Below are 18,604 nucleotides of genomic sequence, written 5' to 3'. Positions count from 1 at the left end.
GGTGCCGGGGGGAGCCCCACACCCTGTTTCTGGAGTTCCTCGGATGTGTGCAGGCACGATAGTCACGTGGACGGAAGCGTCCTACTGTCCCTGGCCCGGCCCCCTCGTTTGTCAGCAGAGACGTGGGGGCCTGGAGAGAGGGACGGACAGTGCAGTGTCCGGGGCTGAGCTGGGCACGGTGTCCTCACTCTCCGCACCTCCGCCGGGGGTCCTGTGACACACAGCCCTGTGATGTGGCTCCGGTCTCCTTCCACGGGAGAGCAGACAGAAGCCCGCCCGCGCCTCCGGGCAGGGCCCAGCAGGGCGCCCGCTCCAGGGGCCCGCCCGTGGTGGACGGCAGGCCGGGGGCGGCGATGCCACCGAGACCCGCTCACGCCCTCTCGTCTCCTCTCCCGCAGGCCCTTTCCCTCGGAGGAGACCGCGGAGAACGATGATGACGTCTACCGCAGCCTGGAGGAGCTGGCAGAGTAAGGAGCGGCGGGAGGGGGGCCGGGGCCGAGGGGCCGCACACAGCGGCCCCCGCGCGGGGAGCCGGCCGTGGCCGTCCTGCCCGGCATCCCCGCGGGGGTGCTGGCGGTGCGGCTCCCGTGGGCCCGAGTGGGGTCTCGTGGGTGAGTTCTTCACCCGCATTCTAGGAGGCTCCCAGCTTGCCTGGGGTGACCTGGCAGTGGCCTGACTGCCCCGGGTCAGATGTGAGGAGGGCTGGGAAGTGGGGCTGGCTCGGCCCTTTGAGTCTGTGTCTCAGAGTGGGGGCTGGTGTTCCCAAAAGCAGGAGCCCCTGGAGCACAGGCCACACAAAGGTGGTTGGCGGTTCAGGGTTGCCTCGTGGCCCGACGTGGGGCCAGACAGGGGCCAGGCCACCTGAAGCCACTGGGGCGTCTCCCCTTCTCCCGGTGGCCCCATCTTTGCCTGCTTTGTGTCTGCTCCATTCCTCTCTCTGAGGATTTCTGTGTTCTGTGCCATGAGCACCCCTCCCCAGCTGTCTCACCTTCGGGTCCTGGAGCCCCCAGGGACTGGCACGAACCCCTGGCTCTTCCAGAAGAGATCTCTGGGCTCTGCGTGGTCAGCTGTGGCCGGGGGTGGGGCCCTGTGGCCTGCAGCTCCTAGAAGGGGTAGTGGGAGGGAGGTGGGGGGGGCTTCCCCATCCTGCAGGAGGGGGACGGAGAGGCCTGGGAGGTGACGGGCTTGCCCAGGTCATGGGGTGGTCCCTAGTGGCTCCTGACCTGGCTGGCGCACTGCCCTTCAGGCCAGGCCGAGGACCCTCCTCCCCAGCTTCCTGCCAATGGGGCCTTGCTCCTGTTTCTTTGTTCCCGGGCAAACGGCTGCTCCTGCTGGGAACACTCGCCGCCTGTCTGCCTCCCTCTCACGGCACGGACTCGGGATCGGAGGAGGAGCCGTGTTTACTGTGCCGCTGCAGTGCGAGGCCTCCAGCTTGTTGCCCGCCCTTTTGTCGGGGGCCACCTCTAGGGTAGGGGACCCAGGCAGACATTCTTCGCAGGGTCCCCATCCATTTAAATAATTTGAGTCGTTGAAGCATCAGCACGTGGACACCAAGCTGGCGGCCCGTCTCACATGATTCTGTGAATGAAACGCCTCACCGGCCAGTGGGCGGAACTTCCGCCGGCCCGGCTTCCAGGCACTGGGCTGACTCCAGGGCCCCGGGGTGGCCCCAGTGTGCATCGTGGCACTCCTTGGGACACCTGGTCGACCCCACTGTGGGTCGGAGGGTGGAGAGCTCCCCACGGGGAGAAGTGGGGCCTGCACCCGTCACAGCCAGGGCCTGGAACTCCCCACCTGGATGCCGGCGCCCACCCAGATCGGTCCCAGCAGTCAGAGGGGGACTGAGAACATGTCGGGAAAAATGCCCTCCGACCCGCAGGGCGGGGCTGGGTGACGGCTGCGCACCCACCCTGCAGGGAGGGAGGGGACCCAGGCCCAGAGAGGCACAGCTGGAGGAGGGCCCAGGGTCCCAGCCCACCTGCCGCCTCCTTGCGTGCTGAGCTCAGGGCTGGAGCTGCCTCCCACCCTCCCTTCCTGGCGTTTTCCACCTTGCCAGTCCTTCTGTCTGCCAACTCCAGGCCTAAGTGTCCCCTGCTTTGGGAAGACCCCGTACTCCACTGGTCTGGCCAGCATCCCACCCCCCATGCACCGCCGAGCCGCCACACACCTGTTTGGCCTTGGGCTGTTGGTGGGGTGCACTGTGATCGGGTGGGGAAGGTCTGTCCGCCGTAGGCTGGCCTGCGTCTCCGTGTCACCCCCTGCCCCGGCCATCTTCGGCCCCTAGCAGTACTCACCTGGTGCACACGGCCTAACAGCGCCCCCCAGGTGATGATGGCAGTGATGTGGGCGGTGCTTACAGAGCTTTCATGGGGCTGGGCCCTGCTGGGACTTCTGTTTACAGCCCCACCCACCCCCGCCATCTCCTTGTGCCCCCACTTTACAGATAAGGAAACTGAGGCCTCCAGAGGGGAGCTGCTGGCCCACATCACCCAGCTAGAGAGTGGCAGACTCTGTGCCCTCACCCCCCACCAGGCAGTCAGTGCCCCCCGGAGTCAGGGGAACCCCCTGCCCAGTCCTGGATGTGAGGCCCTGATCTGCCATTTCTCCTAAGTCACCGAGCTGAGGGTGGGGGGGTCTGTGCCCTCCAGAAACACGCCTCAGCGGTCAGCAGAAGCTGAGGGCTCCAGGAGGACCGGGACCGTGCCGGCTTTGTGCGCCCAGACCTGGCATGAGACGCCCTGGCCCCACTTCGCCGCCATCCCCGGGCCGCTGCCTGTCCCCAGTGGCGTGCGCTGCACATTCAGTTTTGAAGACTCCTGGACAGCTGCTGACGTGGCGGCCCCAGGGGGCCCGTTTCCCCCTTCTCTGCCTGTCTCGGTCGTGACCGGCCTCTCAAACCAAAACGTACATTCCTCTCGCACGGAGAAGCCAGCCGGGCGACGTGTGGCTTTGCCCAGTTCAGCGATGTTACTCTGTGACCTTCCTCTTTGACCCAGTGAGCCCCTCACGGCTGCAGCTTCCGCAAACCTAAATCATAGATTGTAGGGAAGGGGATGACTTTGAGCCTTTACCCTGTGGTTTGGTCCCAGAGGCTCCGTTTTAATACGTTTTTCATGCTCCCCTCTTCTCCTTTCGCTGAAAATCAAGATTTCCCAGCATCTTGTCTCTGCGGACTTGGGATTAGTATTTATCCATTATGGCAATTTACAAGACGGAAACAGAAATGTCACTTCTTACCTGGCCTCTGCGGGCGAGGGAACGCGGCTGTGGATCCTAAAGGCTGGAGCCGGGGCAGCGGCCTGGGTCTGAGGCCAGGCAGCAGCGGGGAGCACGGGAGCGACGTCTCCGGCAGAAGTGGCTAATTCTTCCCTTGGGCTTTGGCCAGGCGTCAGGAATGATGATCACCTTGTGTTTCTAGGGGCGTCTCCCAGACCTCCGGCGTCCTGCAGCTGCTTGGGGGAAGGTCACGCACTCGCTCCACACGTGGCTCACCCACCTCGTGGGAGCCTGGGGGCGTCTGGGTCGCCACTGAGGGACCGCCAGGTGCGCAGGCCTGAAGAACGCTTCCGTTCAGCCAGCCAGCCAGTCGGTCGTTGCGTGTGTTCAGCCGCCAACTGGTTACTCCGCACTTTCCGTGTCAGCTCGAGACCAGGAGCTGGAACTGTCAAGGGGAAGGAGGCGTGCCCCTGCCTCCCAGGACCTGGGGTTCCGCGCAGCGGGAGGCGGGGGTGGCCAGAGGGGCGAGCGCGGGCGTCCCCGGAGGAGAGGCGTGCGTCTCCCACGCGGGCCCCTCTCAGGATACTTCCTGGAGGGGCTGCTTCTACCGGGGGGTCTCCAGCCCTCACCGCCCCAGTGGCACCCGGCGGGCTACTGAGGGCCCTGCGGCCGCAGCCCACAGGTGCTGCCCCACGCTGAGGGCCCACCCCTAAAGCCGGCGCACCGTCCGGGCCGCACGCAGGAGTCTGCCTTGTTCCCCAAGCAGCTGCGGGCGTCTCTGGGCAGACCTGGTGCCCGGGCTCTGGCGTGTCCCACCGTGTGGCCTCCGGCGGGTTACCCAGGCTCCGCACCCCGGTTTCCCTGTGTGTAACACCCAGTGTCGGTGTCTGCGGGAGGGTTCGCGGTGGCACTGGGATAGCACGGTGCCCAGTGGGCACACTGCGAGCTCCCAGGCAGGCACGGGGGTCCCGGCCTCCCATTCTACCGGGAATGTGGCCTCTGCAGTTCCCAAGTGGCCACAGCAGTGCTGTCCAATACGGGCCGCCTGGGTGGTTGTAAGTTCTCTTGTAGTCACATTTAAGAGAGAAAGAAACAGGTGAAGTGAATTTTACGAATGTATTTCCACTTAACCCATTGTATCCAAAGCAATGTCTAGCCTGGCGCGTGTTTCGGCACAGCGTTGGGTCTGGAGCAGCTGAGCGTCCCTTTTGCAGAGTGTAGGCGCGGCCCGTCCTCTGGCCCCTGCGGGCAGCCCAGATCTTGATCCAGACAGCACTCCGGGAGCAAGGCAGAGCCCCGGGCTTGAGTGGCTGATCCTGGACTGAGATTCTGCCCTCAAGTGCTCTAAGCTCACTTCTGAGATCACTGAATAATGTATAATCAGATAATAGAGCAGCTGCTCGAAAAAACTAGCACAAAATATTGCCACTTAAAAAACGCTTTATCAAGCAAACTAAGCCCAAAATGAGAGGCCTGTCTTTAAATTGCCCTGCTGATGAGAACCTTGTATTTGCATAATGGCCTATCCCTCCCTGTGACCCCCTGCTTCATTCCGGGTGCTCCCGGGAGCCTGGAGCTGCTCCTTGGTTCTCACACCTGCCCAACTCCTGGGCGGGCCTGGGGTTAGGTGCCTGCACTGGGGGTGCCCCCCACCCAGGACTGGGAGCCAGACTTGCACACAGAAGACCAATGTGCATGAGACAGTTCACCGTGGGAGCCCAGAGTGGGGCTGGGTGACGGCCAGCTCAGAAATCAGGGAAGACTTCTCAGAAGAAGTGACATCCGGGTCTTGGAGCCCACGAGCTGGCGTCCCAGCAGGGGGAGCAGCCTTGCAAAGGCCTGGCAGGGCGTGATGCCCCCGAGAGGGGCTGTAGGGAGTGGTGGGTGGGACCCGCCTGCCCCAGACCCCGGGTTCCCGTCTCAGACGAGGCCTCCTGCACCCTGTGGAGGTGTGGCAGGTTTGAGACACCGTGTGGTGTTTGCAAGAAACCAGTCATTCAGGCTCTGTGGCAGTCACGGGGAGGAGCACACCTCGGAAGGCCCGCAGGGACCCCCAGCCGGGCTGGGCCTCAGGGTGGGGCGCCCGGCGTGGAGAGAGGATTTGCCGTCTCTGCTGCTTCAAGAGGGAGCGTCGCGCAGGCCAAGCGGCCGCAGAGGCGAGTGCGTCCCGGCCCCGCGCGGCTCTCACGGCGGCGCTCAGCCCTGCTCTGGGGGAAAGCGTCCGCCCCGGCGGTCCGTGGACCCCTTCCAGCTGGGCGGAGCCACGGTCTGCGGTCGAGGAGCCTGCTCCTGGCCACTGGTCTCTCTGTCCTTGGAACTGAAGTGCTTCTCAGGCTTAAACACATGTGGTCGCGACACAGCAGGGAACGTGATTTATCCGGGAACGTATAGCCGTGTGCTTTACTGCATCGTAAAATGACCTTCGCAGCTTTAAATGTGTCATGTTAGCATCGTCTGGGTAATTTTTTAAGCAGCATAAAATGTGGAAGTTTCCCGAGTCACGATGCTGCCTTCAAGGGGGTTTGGGCGTCTTCTGTGTCCCTGGGGCGTGAGGTGGGGGTGCACAGGTTTGGGGGGCAGCTGCTGGCTGGGAGGGCGCCGGCCCCTGACTGCAGGGCGCGAGGAACAGTCCCTCTGCCTGACTGTGACCCTCACGCGAGGGAGAGACTCACCCCCACCCCAGCGACCGTGCCTGCCCGCCGCTCCCAGCTGCAAAGAAAGCTCTTAAAAGCTCTCCCCTGCTCCCTCGCATTCACACTGCCTTGTGTGGAAGTTCATTGTCACTCAGGGAGACCCGCACATGTGGGGGAAACCTGCCCTCGTCCCCACCGGGCAAGCCACTGCCTTATTTGGGGCCGGGGTCTTGGGAGAGTCTGGGTCTCAGCTGTGTCTGTTTCTCAGGGACCAAGGGCTGGTAGTCCCGGCCCCAGAGTCACCTAGCCCTCTTTACATTACGTCTCATGTGTTCAACACTGATTTGACACACAGTGGCACTTGAGAAATACTGCTTAAAAAGAAGAGAATAAACATAATGTGCCAGATTTTACTGTAAAAAATCCCGTCACGTACAAAATATCTGCTGTAGTGGTTGCCAAACTCTTATTCATACTACAAAACCCACCCAGAGGTTACCTCCTCCAAGAAGCCATCACCAACCCCGCCAGGTTGAATGAGGTGCCCCTTCCCCAGAAGATTGAAAAGTCCACCAGGGTTATCTGTCACCGTGTTGTCACTGTCTTCCTGCCCCAGAGGTGAGCTCCCCATGAGGGTCACCCGAAGGGGACAGAGCACAGGAAAAGCAGATTAACTTGAGCTTGGCCCTGCACATTGTGATGCAGAGGATGTGCCCGGGGGGCAAAGTCCTGAACATTCGCTCCTATACTGAGGATCCAAGCAGTGGTTCCAGGTACAGCTCAGTGGGTCCCCCTCAGTGCCAGACCCTGGGCCTGAGTTTGACCCGATCACCTCAGCCTTCACAACGACACTGCCAGCTGAGTGGTCCTGCCCCCATTTTGTAGTTGAGGCAGTTAAGCTCAGAGAGGGTGTGTGATTTGCCTGAGGTCACACAGCACACTTGACCTGACACAGGAAGGATTGAAACCCAGAGCCATCTGCTGCTTGGCCATCCTCATCCTTGTGACCAGGTCTGGAGGGTGGGAGACCCCTCTACTGCTGAGCAAGAATCCCTGGAAGAGAGAGTGTCCTGGCAGGAAGCACAGGAGGCACCGCCGGGCAAGCCGAGCCCCCGCGGGGAACCTGGAGGCCACAGCTTGTCTAGCTGTGCTCCCGAATGTGACCTTGGGGGGCCACCTTACCCTCTCTGGCCCCTGCTTTCCCCACCTGTGGGGAGAGAAACCCCTTCCTCGTGTGCTGGGGCAAGGGCCTGCCAAGGGCACGTGAGGCCGCCCTCCCTTGTGTGAGCGGCGCCTTGTCTGTCCGTCTGTCCCCACGTGCAGACCACGCAGCGCACAGCCGGCTCCTCCAGGCCCACCCTCTCTGCCGCCGCCACTGACTGGTGTGGACGGAGGTCAGGAGACGTCCAATCTGGTTTCCTAACGACCAGTCACCGGAGGCTGGGTGCCTGCTCCCCAGCGTCGGACGCCCGGGGCCAGGATGCACGTCGCGCCTGTGGGTCCACCGTAAACACAGGCTCGCCAGAGGCAGAAGCGGAGAGTTTGTTTGCTTTTGTCTGATGTTCCTAAGGCGGCGGAGCAGGGACACAGGGGCTCTCTGAGCAGCTGACTTTCTGTAACAAAATCGGGGTAGGCAGGCGAGGCTTCGGGGCGGCCGGGGGCTGCGGGGTGTCTGCGGGAGGTGAGGGAGGCGGGTCCTGTCCCCTCGGGAGGGCAGCAGGCCGCGCTCGGGCCCCCCTCGAGGCTCCCCGGCCACCATGAGGACCAAGATGATGGTCAGGATGTAGCGTCTGTCGGCGCAGCTGCCTTTTGGAAAGCAGCGGGAGTGAAAGGACGAGGTGCAGAGGAGGCCAGAAGGGAGGTTGCCCCCCCGGGAACGTGGCCTTGGGGCTGGAGAGGCCGCGGCGTCCCTCCGAAGGGGGCACTGAGGGCTCGCGGTGGCGTGGGCTCACGTGGGCGTGGGTGGCCACGTCCCTGCCATGGTCCAGGACTGCTTTGTTCACAGCGTCCTCCACTCTCTCCTGGACAGCTGGGCAGAGGGGGGCCGCCTCTGACACCCTCGGAAGACAAATCAGTGCCGACACCCGGCTGCACCTGTCTCATCTGCTGTGTTTCAGAGCGTCCGGCTGTGCGGGGCTGACGGCCTCCGTGCACTGCGCGTGGTCCTGGGCTCAATGTCCTCCCACTGCACCCCACCCACCGTCTGGGGGGCGCGCCGGTCACTTACTGAGCACCTACTGCGTGCTAGGCCTGCACAGGTCGCCGCGCTTTGGCTCATCCTTCCGACGACCCTCCCAGGAGGTTGGACTTTCTCTCGGTTTGCAGACGGGGAAACTGAGGCTTAGGTCCTCCCACTCAGAGTTGTAGAGCCGGGAACCGGCACCTTGGACTCGCCTGACCGCTTCCCCCCTCTCAGGGTCACTCTCGGGAGAGTCAAGTTCAAATGACGGGAGACCAGGGGTGCCCCGGCCTGAGCTGCGGGAGAAGGGGGCGCCAGCCCTGTGGTCCAGCGTTGATTGGGAGTGGTTGTGCGCAGACGGCTCAGTGCGCCGGGACGTGGAGTTTCTCCGTGAAGCGCAGCTTCTGACAACTTGGAACCTAAAGACGAGGCTCTGTGTGTCCAAGAGATGGTGTGGAGAGAAGCCGGGTGCAGTCAGAGCAACCTGACGCGGTGGGCTCGCACCGGGGCAATTCAGAGGCTCTTTCCGGCTTTGCAGGGTCTTGGGTCCTTCTCAAGGACTGTGGGAGGTTGGGCGGGGGGTTGGGTCAAATGCATCAGGCCCGGATGGGCGGGCGCGACCTCCTTGCCCCTCCCCCGCAGGGCAGTGTGCCGGGGGGCGTGGCGGGAGGCGGGGGGCTGGCTCCGGTTCTGAGGTCCAGGGCACAGCTGGACGTCCGTCAAGCTCGTATCACAGGAGGAAACAGAGGCCCGGGTCCTCCGCCGCCGGGCTCACCTCCAGGTCACCGCGCTGCGCTCCAGGACACTCAGACTCGCCGGGACCTGATTTTGCACCCCTCCCCTCCCCGCCAGCCCACACCCGCCGGTTGTGTCGTCAGCAGCCACGGCCGTCAGACGCACTGGGCCCGGCCGGTCACAGCACAGGCTAATCTGCCTGAGCAGGCGCTGAGACCTGCAGCCTGTCCCCTACCCTGTTCTTGGGGGCGACGCCTTCGCTAAGAGTTAGCAGCGCACATGTGGAATTTCCGTGCCAGCATTGGCCAAAGGAACAGAAAACTCTTGGGACCAGAGCTTGTCACCCACGCAAAGAACACTCCTTTATTCTAGAAGCGTCTGCGTCTCAGACATACCTGCTGCCCCGACCGTCTCCCCAGCTGGACTGGGACAGACCTCGCTGGTTCCTCTGTCTTCTCTGCATCCCCCACGCCCTACACGCTACCTCCCGGCACAGAGCTCTTCTTAGGAAAAGTGTTGATTAAACCCCTCCAGTCTGATAGTCTCTTCAGCTTAATTGCTGAGTTTAACAGATGTGTTTAATTTTACTTTGTGATTGTGTTTTCATTTCATTTTTTTTCCTTCCCTTTTAAAATTGAAGTGCAGGTGACGTACAATGTAGTGTTAGTTTCTGGCGTACCGCACAGCGATTCAGCTATGCATGTAAATACATACATACCCTTTTTCATTACTTGTTTTCATTTAAAAAAAAACCAACTTCTTTGCTGTTTCTTTTACTTCTCCTTCTCCCCTAATGTGGAACGCGCACAGAACGATATTTTAATACTACCGTTTTATGACTTCATATAATATGCAGGAACCTATGTTTCTTAGTGTTCATTGGCCTGAATTAAATAATGGTTGGAGAGTATTTTCATAAGTGGAAAGCACTGTAAGTGCGGAGAGCAGGATGGTGAGGGCCCTCATGACTCAAGGGTGAAGTTAGGCCGTTACAGGCGTGACCCCGACCTTCACGTCCGCAGCCTTCAGCCGGCTGTGGGCAACAGACATTTTGTGGAATGGAGAGAGGTGATGGTGTCTGCATTTTTGAGATTTTTCTGTCCCAAGTTCAGATGCCGGAACGCAGCTCTTGGTCTCCTGTTTCTGGCTGCCTATTTTTAACCTCAGCGCCCGGAGTGAATTAGAAGAGGTGAATGGGGTGTGTGAAAATGGACCCTGTGTGAATGACTGTCCTTTGTCTGTATTGATTTTGAGGAAAAGAAACAGCTGAGGTTATGGTGGTGGACATGTGTCTGGGGAGCCACCTGGGTGTACTCCCGGTGTCTCAGTCTGGTGGTCTTGTTCCCTCCGTGAGTACAAAGAAGGGAAAGAAAGTCATCTCTCCCACCCGCAGGAACCTGCCGTTTCTTCAAGGGGCGCTCACCGTGGATGGGACTGGAGAGTTTGTTGTCCTTTGCTGAGGGCACATCTTCATCCATGTGAAAAGCTGCACTCTCACTGGCTTGAGGTGTCAGAGGAAAGAAATTGGGGCTGATAGAACAGCCCAGAAAGTTAGGAGGGGAATGCTGGCAGGGAGGGACCCACAGACCCGAATCTGCTTATATAATCCACCTAAATCCCGGGTTGACCATGAAACTCAGGAAAGTCCCTAAGGTTTCCAGCAAAGAAAAAAAAAAAAAAAAAAAAGCAGCTGGAAACTTAATTTAGCAGCCATTTCAGCTGCTGCCCACGGCAGGGAAGATGCAGTGTGAAGTCTGGGTCCAGCCAACCAAGTTAACTGTCAGAACAAATATTACTCTTCAGGAGAAATAGTCAGATCCAGAGTCCTCGTAATAAATCATTCAGACTGTCCAGCGTCCAATAAAAAAAAAAGCATCCAACTTGCAAAGAAACAAGAATAAGTGAGTCGTAGTCAAGGAAAGAAGGAAACAGGGCAGTGGGAACCCACCTTGAGGTGACTTGGCCTCACAATGAGCAGCTTTTATAAACATGGTTGGGGACTCCAAGTAAAGTGTGTGCCAAACGAAGGAACAGATGGGGAGCCTCCGTAGAGAAACAGAAACTATTAAAAAAAAAAAAAGGGCCAAATGGAATTTCTCGAACCAAGAAGCATAGTAACTTAAATGAACAGTCACTGTTCATTAATAGGAGATTGCAGGTGGCAGAGGAAAGAGTCATTGAACTTGAAGATAGTTCAGTGGAAGTTGCACACTCCAGATAACAGAGAAAAGGAGATTGGAAAACGTGCAGAGCCTCAGACGTGGGGCGGCGTCAAGTTGTCTAACAGGTATAACCGGAATCCCAGAAGGTGAAGGGAGAGGGAGTAAGCGGGGCAAAAACACGCCTCTCACACCCCGAAGCCTCGGTGGTAAAACTGCAGGATGTCGCCGGGAGAAGCTAAAGGCCCGAATCAACGATAGTATGTACTGTCTTCATGGATTGGAAGATGATACTGTTACGACGTCAGTTTTCCCCAGATTAAACTGTAGATTCGCCTACAGCTCCTGTTAGAATTCCAGCAGTCTCTTTTTTCGTTTAATGGAGAAGGGGACTGTAAAGTTTGTGTGGAAACACAAAGGACTTGAGGATAGTCTAAACAGTCCTATAAACGAACAGAGCTAGAGGATTTACACTCCCTGATTTCAAGATTTTCGACGGGACTAAAGCAATCGAGTGGCATAAGTACAGCTGACTCTACTGAGGGGCCAGAGCACGCCCACGCCCACACCCACGTGCCCGCTGGCTTTTGTCCACGGGATCCAAGCCATCCAATGAGGAAGAGAAAGTGTACAGCAAATTGTTCTGAAACGCCTGGGTATCCACGTGGGGATGGGGACATGCCCCCCAACCCCTACCTCACGCCATACTCAAAAACTAATTTGCGATGGATCAGAGACCGGAATATAAACACTGAAACTGTAGAGTTCTTAGAGGGGACATAGGAGAAAATTCCTTGCAGCATGGAAGGAAGCAACGATTTCTAACTCGAGGCACGAAGACTTCTTAGACGGGACACAGGGTAGCATCAGGACACCGAAGAAGAAAACTGCGATAGATTTGTTTTCATTAAAATTCAAAATGAATGCTTATCAAAAGACACCATGAAAAAAATGAGTAGCCATGCCAGAGACTGAAAAAAAAAAATCACAAAACATGTCAGACAAAAGACTTGTATCCATGATATATAAAGAACTCCTAGAATTCAATAAGGAAAAGATAGGTGACCAATCGTTAGAAGTGGAAAAAGTCTCAAGCAAGCCTTCCACCTGGGAAGATGCACAGGTGCGTGTCAGTACATGGGGAAATCCTCAGCGTCATCATTGAGGAAGGAGGTGCAAAATGAAACCGCAGGTGCATTTCACTACATACCCACCCCAGTGGCTAAAATTTAAAAGTCCGGGAAGAGCCAGAGCTGGGGAGGACCAGGAACACCTCGCCGATGCACGCTGCTTGGGGGGCAGTAGATGCCGCGGCCGCTTTGGGAGAGCGCGTGGCAGTTGCTGATGAAGCTGAACACACCTGCCTGTGATCCGGCCATTCCGCTCCCCGGGGTGTGTGTGGGGGGGGAGGTTCAGTCCACTGAAAGGAAAAGAAGAGGAATGCTCATAGCAGCTTTTACTGAGAACGACCAGAACTCCTCAGGAGGAGGGTGGATGTCAGATTGCGGCACCTTCATAGCATGGATTAGGGCCAGCAGTAAAGAGGAATGACCTGCAGTGGAGGCAACTGCGTGGGTCTCGGAGGTGTGACGTTGAGGGCAAGAGGCCAGACACGGAAGTGGCATGACGCACGTGGCGGCTGGTATGACGTTCTAGAGCAGAGAGAAGTGACCTGTGGTGAGGAGCAGCTGTGGTGGGGGCGGCGACTAGGGGTGGATCCGGGAGGAGGGGGCGTCTCCGGAGATGAGAATGTTCTGTGATGCGGCGGGGTGTGAACTATACCGGTGTGTCTGTCCCCTCGTCAGAACAGTGCGCCTAAGGGTGCACCTCGGTCTATGCAAACCGTCACCAAAACACGGTGAGAAACCTGTGTGAAGGCTTTCTGCCCCGTGCTTAGAACGCAGTGGGAGCTCTGTAGACGTCGGTGTGCCAGGATCTGAGGATGGCGCCAGGAGAGAGGGAGGCGTAGAAGGGCACCTTCCTAGGACCCTGCAGTCCACATGGCTTCCGAGCACCTTTCAAGTCCCTCCCGTCCTGGAAGCTTCTGACCCCTCCAGCCCTCGCTGTCCTCTCCCTCCTAGAAATACTGCAGCTCTTGCTCGGGCTCCTCATGGGTCAGGTGCCCGCCTCACCCCAAGATCAACAGATCGCCTCTTGTATTTCTCTGAAGAGCCCTCAGTGCCCACGTCATCGGGGACTCGGCCAATGAAAGCAGGGGACCCGTCCACCTGACCGGGAGGCCCCGGAACAGGAACACGGCTTCTGCAAGACCGTGGCCAGTTCCCGCATGTCCGCCCCGGCCTCCCCACCCCACGACGGAGAGCCTGAGTTCCTCTGGGAGATGAGCGAGTTGCATCTCGGGCCCTGATTCCGGCTGCCTGGTGGTGGGGGCGGCACGGAGGCCTTTGCTGAAAGGGATTCCGAGCTGGGTGGGATGGAATCCTAGGATCAACTAGGGTGCTTCCCGAAACGTGGGGTGAGAACGGGGGCTCCTGGGCTGGCGGATTGCCGTTGCTGCACCGGTGACCTGGAGGACCCTTTCCAGGCTGGCATTGTCATTTTTATTCATTTCATCGGCTCTTCAACTGTTTGTCATGCGCCCCACCACCTTCCTTCCACCAGCCCATCAGAGCAAAGCCGATGTCTGTCTCCGTACCTTACGAACAGCCTGATGTGCCTTCGGGGTGTCTAGGTTAGCAGCCCAGGAGCTTCCCTGTCTCCCCTCTGTTCCACGCTGTCGGGATCCTCGATGGGGCCTCTGTCACCAGCCTCGCTTGGCTGCAAGACAGAAATCCGGGGTGTCTGAAACCCAGTGGAAGGGACCCCTGCAGGGACTTGCCTGGACCCCAGGAACCTGGTGGGCAGAGCTGCGGGAGCTGTTTCCTTTGGGGACAGCATCTGGAGAGGCGGGGGTGGTTTGTGTCAACATAAGTGACCGTTCCCCAGGCCTGCCTTGGGGGACGGACCTCCGAGACGGGGAATGAGCAAATCCAGGAGTTGCAGATGCTCCTCCTTGCCTTCTTGTTGGTTCCAGCGGGAGCAGGGAGGCTCTGTCACCGTCTGGGTACTGATTTGCACCCCAGGATGCGTTCTCAGGACTGCCGACATCCACATGCTCATCCTGCGGTGGAGGGCGGACGGGAGAGGGTGAGGACCAGCCTGACTGAGCTCCCCTCACCTCTCCTGGTAGCTGCTGGGGCCTCGGTGCGACTTTCATCTGAGACGGCCGGTGCTCTCCACCGCCAAGGGTCTGTGAGGTTGAAAGGCAGACATGTTTTCCGGTGCCTGACACGTGCATTGGGGTCCGAAGTGTCTCGTCAGTGGGTGGGCGGCTGTCACATCGTAGTTACAGGGGTCCGGCGGCTGGTCCGGCACAATGTGACCTGGCTTTGTCCTCTGGCCAGCTTTTGGCTTCCTCACACCTGGAGTGGCTGTAGAGCGTAGAGGGAAGGACCCCAAAGCAGCCCCTCGCTCATCAGCCGCCTGTGGAGGTCTCACCAAGATGGGAGCTGGCCCAGCCCTGGAACCGCCCAGAGAGAAGTCCAGATGTACCTGCCCACAGCCCCACTGCAGCTCGGTCCCACGCGGAGGCGTCCAGGGCGCTCTGGGGAGACCAGACCCCTCCGGCCGGGAAGGCCTTCCTTGAATACAACATGCCCTCCCTGTCCGCTAGATTTTCAGCGCTCTCTTCCCACCCACCCCGCCCGCCCCAGCCTATAGAATGACAGTTAATATTCAAAAGCTGGGTGTGGGGTGGGGCCAGGAACCCATTCCTAAGAGAGGGTGGTGTCATTTCTGCCCTGGCCTCCGACCCTCCCCGTCCCTGGGACTCCGGCTCTGCCGGTGGGGAGGGGGCTGCACCACCTCATTCTGACGCCTTTCGGAAGGGAATTGTGCCGGGCCTGCTCCGGGCCAGGCCGTGGGGTGTGTCCTCGCACAGAGAGATGCGTGGGACTGGCACGGGCCTCCAGGGTGAGCTGGCCTGGAGCACAGCTGCGCTGAGGATGGACCCCACGGCAGACTGAACTGCTGGCCGCCCCGGGCCCAGTGTGGCTCCCGTCCCTTAGCCCCAGGCCAGAGTGACCCTCACGGCTTGGGGGGCGGTTTGTGCCGGCCCCGCGGGAACTGGTGGGTGGTTCGGTCGGCTCGTGCGCTGATTCGGTGAAATGTTTACCGAGTACCTCCTTGGGTCAGGCGTGGAGGTCAGCGGGATTAAGAAGCGGGGTTTCGCCTGGGGAAGAGGCAGGCTTATCCACGGGCACTTACAGAGCAGGTGCAGAAGCGGTGAGAGGGGTGCACTTCGTACAGGAGTGTCAGGGAGAGTCCCGGGTCGCAGACCGGGTGGTGGAGCCCCGAAGGCCTCTTGGGGGAGGTGTCCGATGACCTAAGTCTTGCAGATCAGAGGGGATGACTTGCTGGCAAGATCATGAGCTGAAACAAAGGTTTATTACTGAACTACAAATTAAGCAGTGGCTTCCTTGCTGGGTTGGTGAGTCCCGTCACAAACTTCATGCCCCTCTGCTCCCGTCACAAACTTCATGCCCCTCTGCTCTGCTTCTTTACCGCCTGGAAGGGAAGATGCTCACGTGTGAGCTCTGCACTTTGACCTTCATGCTTCCTCTGCGAGGGCTGGGGGACCCTGGGCTGAGCCAGGAGTACTCGGGCCTCCAGGTCACAGGTGTGGGCCCCGGGAGACGGGAGCGCAGGCCCCAGGCTGGGCACGCCTGTTGACTGGCTGTGCAAAGATTTCCCAGGGCGGTGTCTCACCTCCGGTCCCCCCTGGCGTGTGGCCCCTGCATTTACTCAAGGGCTGCAGAAGCTGGGCGTGGTCACGGTGGGACCTTCTAGAAGCGCGGCAGGAAGGGCACCATATGCTCCCCAGGCTGCCCGAGTGAAACTCACAGACACCCGGGAGGCAGGTGGTGCGCCCTGTCCTTAGACCAGGGGACCGAGGCCGAGAGGGAGGGAGGGGCTCACGGTGGCACTGACGGCCGCTCAGCCCTCCGACCTGCTTCCCCCCTGTGCAGCGAGCACGACGTGGGGGAGGACATCTACGACTGCGTCCCGTGCGAGGATGAAGGGGACGACATCTACGAGGACATCATCAAGGTGGAAGTGCAGCAGCCCATGGTGAGCCCCTGCGCGCCCCGCCCGCCCCGCGCCGCCGTCTCAGCCTCTGCGCCGACCCCAGCGTCTGAGCCGGCAGGAAGCTGCACCGGGTCCTTCCCGGCCCCCACGGGGGTCCTCCCCTCGGGCCAGTCGGCCAGGAGCCCTTCTTCCCTCTGAAATGTTCTAGGGAGACTGTGACCGCCCCGGCACGACACCTCCCCAGACGCGTGGCCGTGGAAGTCTCTGAAGGGCGCGCGGGGCTCGTGGTCCTGCCCAGGGAGCCCAGGCAGTGACTTCTGCTGGTCTCAGCAGCACGCACCCCTCCGCCCCTTTGTGCAGGGAGCGGCGAGCCGCCCTCGGCTCGGTTAGCCAGCTGCGCGTCTTTCAGGAGCGGGTGCTTCTTCCCAACGGGCGCTGGCTAATCGTCTCTCGGACGCCCGTCTGCTGCAGCTCCATTGTGTCGCCCACAGCTGCCGAGCGGGGGGGGGGGGGGGGAGAGGGGGTGGCCCTGCGGGGCCAGGATGGGGGGCGGGGACCTGGTGGGGCGGGCCACAGCCCCCTCACACCCCCAGGCTCCTGGGGGCGGCCGAGATGCCGCTTGCCAACTGCAGAGGCTTTTGGTACCATTTGTTTTCACCCAAGAAATGGGGGAAATTTCTCAGAAAGCAAATTTCAGTGTTTTCCGTTGGTGTGGGAGTAACCAGCTGGGGATGGAGAAGCAGAATTCTGGGAGACAGCTCCCACAGGCCTTTCAGAGGGGCCCCCCCTGCCGGGAGAGGGGCAGGGGTGTTGGACGGCGGCTCACAGCCTCCAGACTCTGCTGTCAAGGACGGTTTTCTCATGTGGCCTCTCATGCGTCTGAAGGGGGTTTTCTTCTCCATAGGTGCTAGGGATCTCGCTCCGGAGGCAGCTGTGGGTCTGTGACCCCTGGTCTGCCCTCTCCCGGGCAGCCTTGCAGTGGGCAGCCCTGCTCCCGAGCCTTCCAGGGGAGTGGGCCACGTGGGCTGGAAGGCCCGGCTGCAGGCGGCCCTGCTTAGCCTCCCTGGAGCTGCCCTGAAAGGCCGGCCTTCTGTCTTTGGCAGCAAGCTTGAGACAGGCCACCACACCCCCCGGGCCCTTTGGGACCTTGCTGTCCTGCGGGTCAAGCAAGGGCGTGTGGTGTAGAGTCCTGGGTGGCTGTCTTGGGGACCCCCCCCCCAGCCGTGCAGACTCCCGAGAGACCCCATCCGCCCGGCCTGTGGAGGCCCTGGGGGTTGCTCCCCAGAGCCTGCTGCTGTCCCTGGTCCTGAAGGTACACGGCAGGACCTGCGGGGCTGGGGCAGATGCCCGCCTGTGTGCTGGGGACAGGCCCACGTCCCACCTGCCCTGTGCTGCTTTGGCTCCCAATGCTCGGTGCTGGGCCCACGAGCTGTCCTGTCTGTCCAGGCAGGGTGGGCCTCCGGCCGCCCACCAGGTCCTCTGACATAAAACAGCTGTTTTATTTCCTCCCCTCTCACGTCTGGGGCTCTCTGAACAGTCTAAGTGGGAGACACGAGGAAGGATGGTGTTTCCAAAGGAGGATAAAGCCAGGGGGTGGCAGGTGCCACTCTCGGACCCCACCCAAGGGGAAGCTGCCCCGTGCTCAGTCCCGGTGCTGTCCGCCGACCCCACCCAGCCAGGCCGATGCGCGGAGGGTGTGGTGTGGCCTCTGGGGCCGCTGGCTAAGTGTGCAGCCCCCTGGCCTCCCCAAGCACAGCGTGAGTAAGAAGAAGCACTGCTAACTGGCTCTTTCTGCTGTTTCCTCCTTCACGCTTTCAGATTAGATACATGCAGGTAAGTGGCAGGTGGAGGGAGGCCGGGCTAAGTCCTGCCAGCGCCGCCTTCCTCCACCTTCAGGGAGGTCTCAGACCCCTTTGAAACAACTCAGGACCCTGGTACACACATCCTTACACAGTTTTGGGGGTCCTGGGCCCTCAGTGCCGCGTTCCCAGGCCGAGCCGGGCTTCGGGCCTTGGGAAGGTGTGATGTGCCCGCCTGCACATGCTGGAGGGGGTCGCTTCTGAGGGCCTCACGCCGGTCTGGTGGAGACCGAGATTCAGAAGTCTCTGGCTGGTCCTCTGCACTGTCACCGGGTGCCAGGCTCACGCCACGTTCCCTGCCCGTGCCTCAGTTTCCTCCGCTGCAGAAGGGAGGCAAGGGCCTGCCTGTCCCGCCTCCCGCCTGGCTGCACCCTTGCAGCTCGGCGAACCCACGGCCGGGCCTGGGCGTCAGCAGGCGGTGGGCCTGGCGGGTCCTGGCTCACGTCCCGTGTCCTTCCTCTAGAAAATGGGAATGACAGAGGACGACAAGAGGAACTGCTGCTTGCTGGAGATTCAGGAGACCGAGGCCAAGTACTGCCGGACCCTGGAGGACATTGAGAAGGTGGGCGTGGGCCTCGGCCGCCACCTCGCAGCCACCGGGTCCCCATCTCCCGGGGGTGCTGTCTTCTCCAGGCAGGGGCGACGGTGGTGGAGGGGGCGCGCAGTGGCCCTCTCGGTTTCGTAGCCAAAAAGGAGGTCGCCCTCACCTTTCCTCTGCCCTCTGCCCTCCCCGCA

At 60.5% G+C, this 18,604-nt stretch overlaps 1 protein-coding gene across 6 annotated transcripts in view; it reads left to right on the top strand.

The window, feature by feature from the left end:
• The window catches only part of VAV2 (vav guanine nucleotide exchange factor 2), a 168,233-nt gene that overhangs the window by 109,875 nt on the left and 39,754 nt on the right, over positions 1–18,604 (top strand). For all 6 annotated transcript variants that reach the window (XR_012506627.1, XR_012506626.1, XM_074362617.1 and 3 more), the window contains exons 4-6: positions 399–467; positions 15,950–16,052; positions 18,333–18,431. Coding sequence is in view for 4 of the 6 variants with exons in the window: in XM_074362617.1 (XP_074218718.1) it covers positions 399–467; positions 15,950–16,052; positions 18,333–18,431 (271 nt within the window). In the remaining 2 variants the exon portion in view is untranslated. The remainder of the gene's footprint in view (positions 1–398; positions 468–15,949; positions 16,053–18,332; positions 18,432–18,604) is intronic.

This window comes from Camelus bactrianus, chromosome 4 (assembly GCF_048773025.1).
Source record: "Camelus bactrianus isolate YW-2024 breed Bactrian camel chromosome 4, ASM4877302v1, whole genome shotgun sequence".
Lineage (NCBI taxonomy): Eukaryota > Metazoa > Chordata > Mammalia > Artiodactyla > Camelidae > Camelus > Camelus bactrianus.
The sequence above is the reverse complement of the archived record's forward strand: the minus strand, read 5'-3'. Positions and strand labels throughout refer to the sequence as shown.